The 8,519-nt window shown below is 37.8% G+C and overlaps 1 protein-coding gene across 1 annotated transcript in view; it reads right to left on the bottom strand.

Annotated features, from left to right (window-relative positions):
• Positions 1-1,537: 1,537 nt before the first annotated feature.
• The window catches only part of LOC107677678 (tetratricopeptide repeat protein 8-like), a gene marked incomplete at its 3' end in the record, with an annotated part of 11,527 nt that continues 4,545 nt past the window's right edge, over positions 1,538-8,519 (bottom strand). The window contains exon 9 of the mRNA XM_016472679.1: positions 1,538-1,688. Coding sequence (XP_016328165.1) covers positions 1,538-1,688 — 151 coding nt within the window. The remainder of the gene's footprint in view (positions 1,689-8,519) is intronic.

Consider the following 8,519-nt stretch of genomic DNA (forward strand, 5'->3'; position numbering starts at 1 on the left):
GTCAATTAAATAAAAGTTAAAGAGAATTAACAAATCACAGATTCTTAATTCATTGCATTTCACAAAACATCCCAACTTTTTCTGATTTGCTGAAGTATCAAAATTATACTGTATATCTTATGTATATCAATCTTAAACGCTAAACATTCTTTCACACTGGTGAATTTACAAATAGATTTATCTTCATTTGCTTTGTTTGTATAATAGTGAATCATTCAAACATTGCTGTTTCTTTTGCTGTAGATTGTTTATTTATTTTGCATGCAAACTCATCAAGGGCGAGAAAGCTGACAAAGACTACCTAGTTCTCATCACGTTTTGCTTTTGGATGTATTATAAAATGACAACTATTAAAACAAATTTTACTACTTTACTGCACTGAAGTATAAAGTTTAGCAAGTGTAAGAAATCTCAAAGTCTCATGTCGTTTAATAAATAAATAAAGACCAGACACCAACTGCCTAGTAGGGTTAATTATTTAACTTTGTTAACTAGTTAACTACAAATTAAAATTATTAATGCTTTAATAATGAAATAATAATGCATTAAATACATTTAAATATTTTTAGATTTAATTTAAAATCTCAAATTTTTTAGGACACGTCAAAAAGAGGCTTTAAGTTTGATCTTTAACTGTAGAAGCTGCTAAATATATTCAGCCAACACAGACTTGTTACTGCTGTAAGTTTATTCTGCATCACTTAATGCACAGCTTTATTTTGACATTGATTCGTCATGGTTTTGTTCTGTCCATTGCCACAGTTATCACTGACAATCATAGCAAAGACTTTCAGAACAGTTTAGCAGATTCACTCCTGCAATTACACTGTGAATGGACTACACAGAGAAACTGAACAAAGGATGCTCCCTTTATAGCACAACTGACCGAGATCACTCACGTGAAAACTCCTGTTATAATCAATGACTAACTACACACTGCACAATCAATGTCTTATTTACACGGTGCCTGTGCTTTTTTGTTATAACGGGAGCATTTGTGAGCGTGTAGAATTCAGTAATCTTGTGAAACTTTACGAATCAGACAAATTACCTATTTCTGGATTAAAAACAGCAAATTTTGCAAAAAACTTTAACAATACCCCTCACATATACTGACAGATTTTCAAATCAAAAGGATGCTCCCTTTATAGCACAACTGACCGAGATCACTCACGTGAAAACTCCTGTTATAATCAATGACTAACTACACACTGAACAATCAATCTCTTATTTACACGGTGCCTGTGCTTTTTTGTTATAACGGGAGCATTTGTGAGCGTGTAGAATTCAGTAATCTTGTGAAACTTTATGAATCAGACAAATTACCTATTTCTGGATTAAAAACAGCAAATTTCAAAAAAAACTTTAACAATACCCCACACATATACTGACATTTTCAAATCATTTTGATACTGATTCAGAATCTCTGGATTGAATTCAGTATTCATTAATTTGAAAATATACAAAACAGTACATGTAAATTTTTCTTAAGGAAAAAGTATTGTGATGACATTAGTTATTGAGAGACTAAACTGACCTGCTCGATGCGGCCTTTCCGTAGCTCCAACATGGCCAAGTTATTGTAAGCTTCACCGTGGTTATTGTGAAAAGCCAAGGCCAGTTTAAAGCACTGGTAAGTCAGAGTCAAGTCACCAATGCCCTGTGGAATAGAGAGAGAGGAGAAAAGCCTGAAATGTCCATAATTTATTCATTAATAACTTGGGTCATTACAGACTGACATTAAGATTTTTTCAAAACCAGCAGATGTACACAAATCTCAGATTTTTAAAAAAAATACAAAAATCAGTTCTTACTCTTTTGCCATTAAAAGAACATGTTTTGCCACTTGTTTGCCAGCAGAGGTTATATGAGAAGCACACCTGGCTTTCCATGCTCCACTAATGTCTGGTTTGCAAAAAGACGTTCTTTTGAGTGATATCTATGGCGGCAATCCTATGCCATTAATAACCGAGCGCAGCACTGATGCTGGCGTGCGCGGTAAATCACTTCCGCGAGAGGAAAACAGATTTACACGCGAGGAAACGGGAGCCCGCGAGCTCATTTCAAACCCTCGCGCGCGCGTGACGTCCTCTGTGCGCAAATACAAGCCCTCGCGCGCGCATGATCATTCCCCACATCCTTGTGCTCGATCTTCCCTCACCTGCTCGCGCGAACACTTTTATTTTTGTCAGTCGTGGGGCGGAGCTTGCTGTTTTAATTGTAACCTCAAATGTCATTGGTTACTCCTCTTTTCCGGAAGTCAGTTTTGGACGCCTGTTATAAGATGATTTATAATTCTCTTGACTTAAGACATGGCATCAGTGGACCAGATACATGTGAGTTATCGTTTCATTTGCTTGTTTTATTTATTTATTTGCTGAATTTACACAAGATACGATGCAGAGATCCATTGTTGTTTTAGGGCTGCTAATAATTATTTTTTCTATTGTTTATATTTTTGATTGGTTGATTAATCCAACGATTAACATTTGAATTATGCGCCAACACAGTTATTGGACTGAAAAAGTTATTTCCCATTAACAATGATGTAGACACGTACTCTCCAGCCAGTCACAACTCTGAGTTTATGCATATACTTCACATTTTCTTACGCTGCTTCAAATTTTCTTTTCAAACCGGAAGAACAAACCCCACCTTTTTCTTTAATCATAAACGCAATGAGTGCTATTCATTGTTTTCAGTGATGTGCAACCTGTATATATCTGTTAACTTCTGAAAATGTGTTACAGGGTTTCACAACCTTTTAAAATTCATAGTTCAGAAAATCCAGGACAGGTCTCATTTTTTGTCCTATGTTGTTCACTACTCGGCATTAGTCCCACCCTCCCACAGCTTTACACATTCTCAATCAGTGTCTTCATGTGGAATATCCTAAATAATTTCCCAGATGATAGTTACCCTGTCATACTTATTGACTGCTCACCTTTTTAGGGATGCTTTTGATGGCATCTGCTCTATGATCAAAGCTATAATAAATAGCTCTACTGTCTATGGGTTTGTTCCCTGCAAAAAAACTCATTTCAGGGGGGAAGCATCACACCAATATCACTACATACAGTAATGCATATATAATATAATATATATATATATATATAAATATATAAATTCAATTTGAGTTTTGTTAAACTAATATAGAAGCTTAGTTTACCGCGGCTGCGGTCGTGGTAAGACCGAAGAGTGTAAAGAGCATCGACTCTAGCGTGCGACTCCAGCGGGCAGGACACCGGCAAAGGATAAGAAATAAAGCTTTTTATTTCTCCTCTTTCCTACTACTTGTTTCACTTCTGTTTCAGTTTTTTATAACCATTTCTTATTATGTGTCAGTAATTGTTGTTATTTTAGCATGTGTGTTTGGCTCAGTGTTATTTTTTTAGGATTACTGATAGTCGCTTTGGATAAAAGCGTCTGCTAAATGACAAAGTAAAAAAGTAAATAATACATTGTGAGATTATATGCCTCATCACGATGAAGTACATGAATAGAGTTGCTCCTTTGATAGTCAGCCAATTTAAATGACATTAACACCAAAACTTAAAGCTGTCCTGACTTCTCTTTTTCGTTTGCTTGCTCATAAGCGGTGTTAGCAGGGTTGGTTCATTCAATGGCAAATGTATATCGTCTGACAACTTTTGAAGAAATCACCAATAAAAAGCTCTTAATACTGGAAGCAGGGCTTCTCTCTCATGCCCAGTTTTCAGGATATTGTATATGATTTGCAGGCATTGCATGTAATTTGCCGCTGAGGCTCCTGGGCCTTCTGGGAGAGGTGAAATGTCTGCAGTTCCAGTTAGTTTTAAAGAAGCCATTGTACAGCCTTTATTGAAAGATTCTCATCTTGACCTCACTGTATAGAATAATTACTGACCCATCACCAAATTACCTTTCATCTCAGAAGATGTTGAGAGAAGGTTATGTTGTCAGATACATTTAAATTAGGTTTTCGTGTTTTAAGCTTTGCTGAAGGTCACAAATGTCCTTCATGGTTTGTCTATTTTAACATTGTCATGATATTCTGTTAAAACGCCTTAAGTGTGTACTTTGGCACACAGGGCCTTGCATTACAGTGTTTTGCTTCCTATTGAAAGGGTAGGTGCTTTTTCATGAACATTTAGTCTTTCTCTTCATCACCTGCACCCATTTCTGGTGGTGTTCCACAAGGATCCATTCTAGGCCCTCTCTAATTTCCCTTTACTGTGCTTCCTCTGAGTTCTATATTTCTAAAATATAACATTACATATCTTTGTCATGCCAATGATTTCCAAATTTACCTTCCAATCAAATCAAATGATACTTGTTCATTTGACCATATTTTTCCATGCCTAGTTGAAATTAAGACGTGTAAATAATTATATTTTAAATGGATGAGATGCCGTTTCAGTTTTTTATCAACCCTCTACAATGCGAGTAAATCACTCGCATATGCAACTAAATGTTCATGCTAATCGATTAAATAATGTCAATCAATAGCCATTGGCTAATAAATAGTTAGATTTTACTAGAGTTTGAGTTAAAGAGTAAGATTTTTTTTTTTTTACTCGTCTTCACTTGTCTTGAACACTCTTGAGTACTTGAGAGTTTCGCTCTCTGTCTTTAAAGAGCACTATTCCAGTTCATCTCAATGGATGTGCAGCGTATATGACCCCGACTCGCCATTGCTTATCTGAGAGCGCTCTGTGTTTCTCTCACACACACAAAGAGAGAGAGAGAGAGTCTTACATACTGTACCACGTAGAACTGACGCACTACATGTAAATGATGTTTTTTGTTGTATTTTCCAGTGCTCATTTTAAATTATTCAGCCTTTTTAAAACATGCAGAAGCCACTGCCGGTTTCTTCGGTAGTGGGCGGAACTAATGTGCAACCAGCAATCTCATTGGCTGGTGTTGCAGATGTTAATGTGGAATGACCTATACAGAGCCCTGAAATTTGTTTAATGCAGCATAATAAAATACAGAAATTAGATCAATCAAAACGCGATTTAAATTATAATATTAAGCCAGGGTTAAGCGTAGACTGATAACAGAAATCATAAATTCGTGGGATTGTTTCATCTTCATTTACTGCGCACCTCTGATCTGCACGCACTTCTCCAGCACGCGCTTTCACCTGTCTTCCACAGAGAGCCGCGCGCTCGCAGAATTTAAAAATTAAGGGTCATTTTCTGTTTTACTGGCTGACTGACTCGCTCGTTCATCGATCTCTTTATTGAATGATTACTTAAAATCATGGGCGTTGGAAGCAAAATAAATGTGGGTGGGTCCTCCCCCAGAAAAAATTTACTGGAGTATATGCCATTTTCTGTAGTGTGGTGCCTTTTAATTAACAGTGTCTATTTACACAAAGTGCAAATAGGCCGCCTGGTTGGCAGCGGCTATTTACTTCACCTCCGCTCACTAACGTGACAACATTACAAAAGACGGCTGCTGAGCAACATTTCCAGTGGCGCAAGTGGTAATGCGGGTTGCGTAGTGTTTTTGATGCGAGCGACCCGAGTGTGCATCCACCTTTTGCCGAATTCGTTCTTGTCCCTTTTCACATCGGAAAGGCTTTTGTTTTCAATAAAAATTAAAATCAAGGAAATAATCGAAAAGTTGAAATAAAGTATCAGGTAGGGTTAGGTGTATCTGAGCAGCAGATGCTGATGCTTTGTTTACTTTGCTGTGTCACGGGAGTGCAGCAGGTGCGAGTAGTGAAAACACGGAATGGAGTTTAATTTATATGGACTCTGAATGAGCCAAGTGGAATGGGTTTGAGGAAGCAGCAGCGTGGAATTCAAGGCTGTAGCTAAATGGAGTTTATTTTTTTTAGGGCATTCGTCATGTGGAATGGATTTGACTGACAGTGCTCTGAAAAGTACCCATATTATTCGCTGAATTAGAGACAGTAAAAGTGGGTGGGTCCAATATCATTGGTCTTCAAAAGTGGGTGGGTCCTGTGTCCCACCCTCATTCAATGGTTCCGACGCCCATGCACATAGTTATGTGTCAAAATGCCTGTCTCCTCGTCAACACAATCATTTGTGTCTTAAATGAACGTTAATAGTTAAAGATAAAGCATGTGCACTAGTTGGCTATTATGAGATCCTGGCATTTGAGCCGAGTGGAATGGATTTGAGGAAGCAGCAGCGTGGAATTCAAGGCTGTAGCTAAATGGAGTTTAATTTATTAGGGCATTCGTCATGTGGAATGGATTTGACTGACGGCGCTCTGAAAAGTACACATATTCGCTGAATTAGAGACGGTAAAAGTGGGTGGGTCCAATATCATTGGTCTTCAAAAGTGGGTGGGTCCTGTGTCCCACCCTCATTCAATGGTTCCGACGCCCATGTATATATACTATATATTAGTGGTTCAACGGATCACAAAACTCACGGTTCTGACCATATTACGGTTTTTGAGTCACGGATCGGATAATTTTTCAGGGTCAGCCGGGTAAATCATTTTTAATGTAACTGCTTTCCATTAATTACTTAAAGTTAATTACTTCTTCAATACCATAGCAAAAACTTCTAGGCTAACTAAGAAAGAAAGTGAACAGTCAACAAATACACAAATTACAAGCATAGATAAATACAACAGAACAAAGTTACAAATAAAATAATGTTGTAGTATTCAGGTACAGAAATGTAATAATTTAGTGTAAAATAACACTGCATAGTGTTCACTGTATAAATAAAAATATAGATGAATCTTTGTCAAAGCTGTGTTTTGTTGTTTGATTAGCTGTGCTGTTCAGACTACATGACTTGCTGTCTGTCTTGAAGTCATTGTGTTCACACTACGTGACACTGCGTGAACGATCCGCAACAGAGCGTCACACACTACACCAGCTGACAACAACTCTGTCACCCAACCACTCTACACAGTCTTTTTTTTTTTAAACTGACATCGGGAAGAAATTAGTGCTGCAAGCTGTTTGTGTGATGAAACATTTCGCTCCATTTCTTCTGTCCAAACTTTTCTTAAAGCCGTGTTGCTGCTGCTGTTTTTCTTCTGCTGACCTTAAAGGGATAGTTCACCCAAAAATGAAAATTCTGTCATCATTTACTCTGTAAATGAGTAATTTCTTTTCCTACTATGGAAGTCAATGGGAACCACCAACTGTTTGATTACCAGCAATCTTCAAAATATCTTCTATGTTCAACATAAGAAAGCAACTCATACAGGTTTGGAACAACATGAGGGTGAGTAAATGATGACAGAATTTTCTTTTTTGGGTGAACTATCCCTTTAACCCATGTCTTGCTCTCTCATTGGCTGTAGCTCGTAGAGACACCTGACATCACGTGATGTCGAGTTGGCCGACCGGTCCAGATATGCTAGATATTTGTTTGGCGTCTGCGAGACTCTTTGACGCGTCGTAGAGTAATTCAGACAAAGATTGCTGAGCGCTGATCACCCACTGATTTCCCTCTAATCACAGCCCGACCTGTCGGCGAGCTCGTTAAATTGCAAATTGTGCTTAAAGTCCTGTAGTGTGTTTTTGGCTTAAATGACAGAAGAAGGTATTTGTAGGCTGCTGTCCCTTTAAGATCTGATGCACAGATCCAATATAATGATACACATCCGATTTCTTTCTCAGCTGATTTCATTCACTTAAGACATGAAATGATCGTCGAGATGGGTATTTTGTCATCATTTTATGTGTATGTGTCTGTTCAAACGCAAGGAGATGCGAAAGAGGATTCAGTTCGGTGTTCACGCGCTGTCTGAAACACGAGTGTGTGTGCGGCTGAGCGCAGAGAAAACAGCGTGCGAGTACCAAATTAAATGCTCTTTCTCTTCTTCTTGTGCTGGAATGGTTTAAAATCGCTTGAGTGTGATTCACGTACAAATGATAAACTTTCATTCTACTATGGTTCAATTTTGTAATTATTCCATGGATCACATGCGTGCCGAACCGTGGGGCCTGGTCCGTACGGATCACGGATCAGCTACGATCAGTATACATACAGTATATATACACAGACACACACAAACACATATATTAGTCTGGCGAATAAACTACAAAATTTACCAGCAATGGCAATTCTATTGCCAATGTGTCCGTAGAGGGTTATTTAAGTTTCATGAACTTTATAAAGTTTTAAAAATGGTCCAAAATTTGTAAGAATGATGTTTATATCCTTATGTTCACTCTCCGTGAAAAACATGCAATTTAAAGGGGCATGTCAAGAGTTTAAATCTCCAATCAGAGCTTTTTCTTAAAAAGATACACTTTCTGCCCAGTGTTTTACTTATTCTTCCCACCCTGGCAACCATAAACACTCTCTCTGGGCTGCTAAAAAGCACTGATGATCTGAAAACCCTGACAAACATGTGTGCTGGAGTTTAGCGATCTCCACTGACATATTCTGCTCTAATTAAATAGTCATACAGTCGCTTGTGCTGTTTGCTGCTACTAAATTTGCAAACAAACAGAAACAAACTGTAATAAATCCAAACATGAATTTCGGCCAAACTGTTTGCGATTGTGGTTGCTGAATAAATGCACTTAC

The sequence above is a fragment of the Sinocyclocheilus anshuiensis genome, unplaced genomic scaffold (genome assembly GCF_001515605.1).
Source record: "Sinocyclocheilus anshuiensis isolate Anshui unplaced genomic scaffold, SAMN03320099.WGS_v1.1 scaffold929, whole genome shotgun sequence".
Classification (NCBI taxonomy): domain Eukaryota; kingdom Metazoa; phylum Chordata; class Actinopteri; order Cypriniformes; family Cyprinidae; genus Sinocyclocheilus; species Sinocyclocheilus anshuiensis.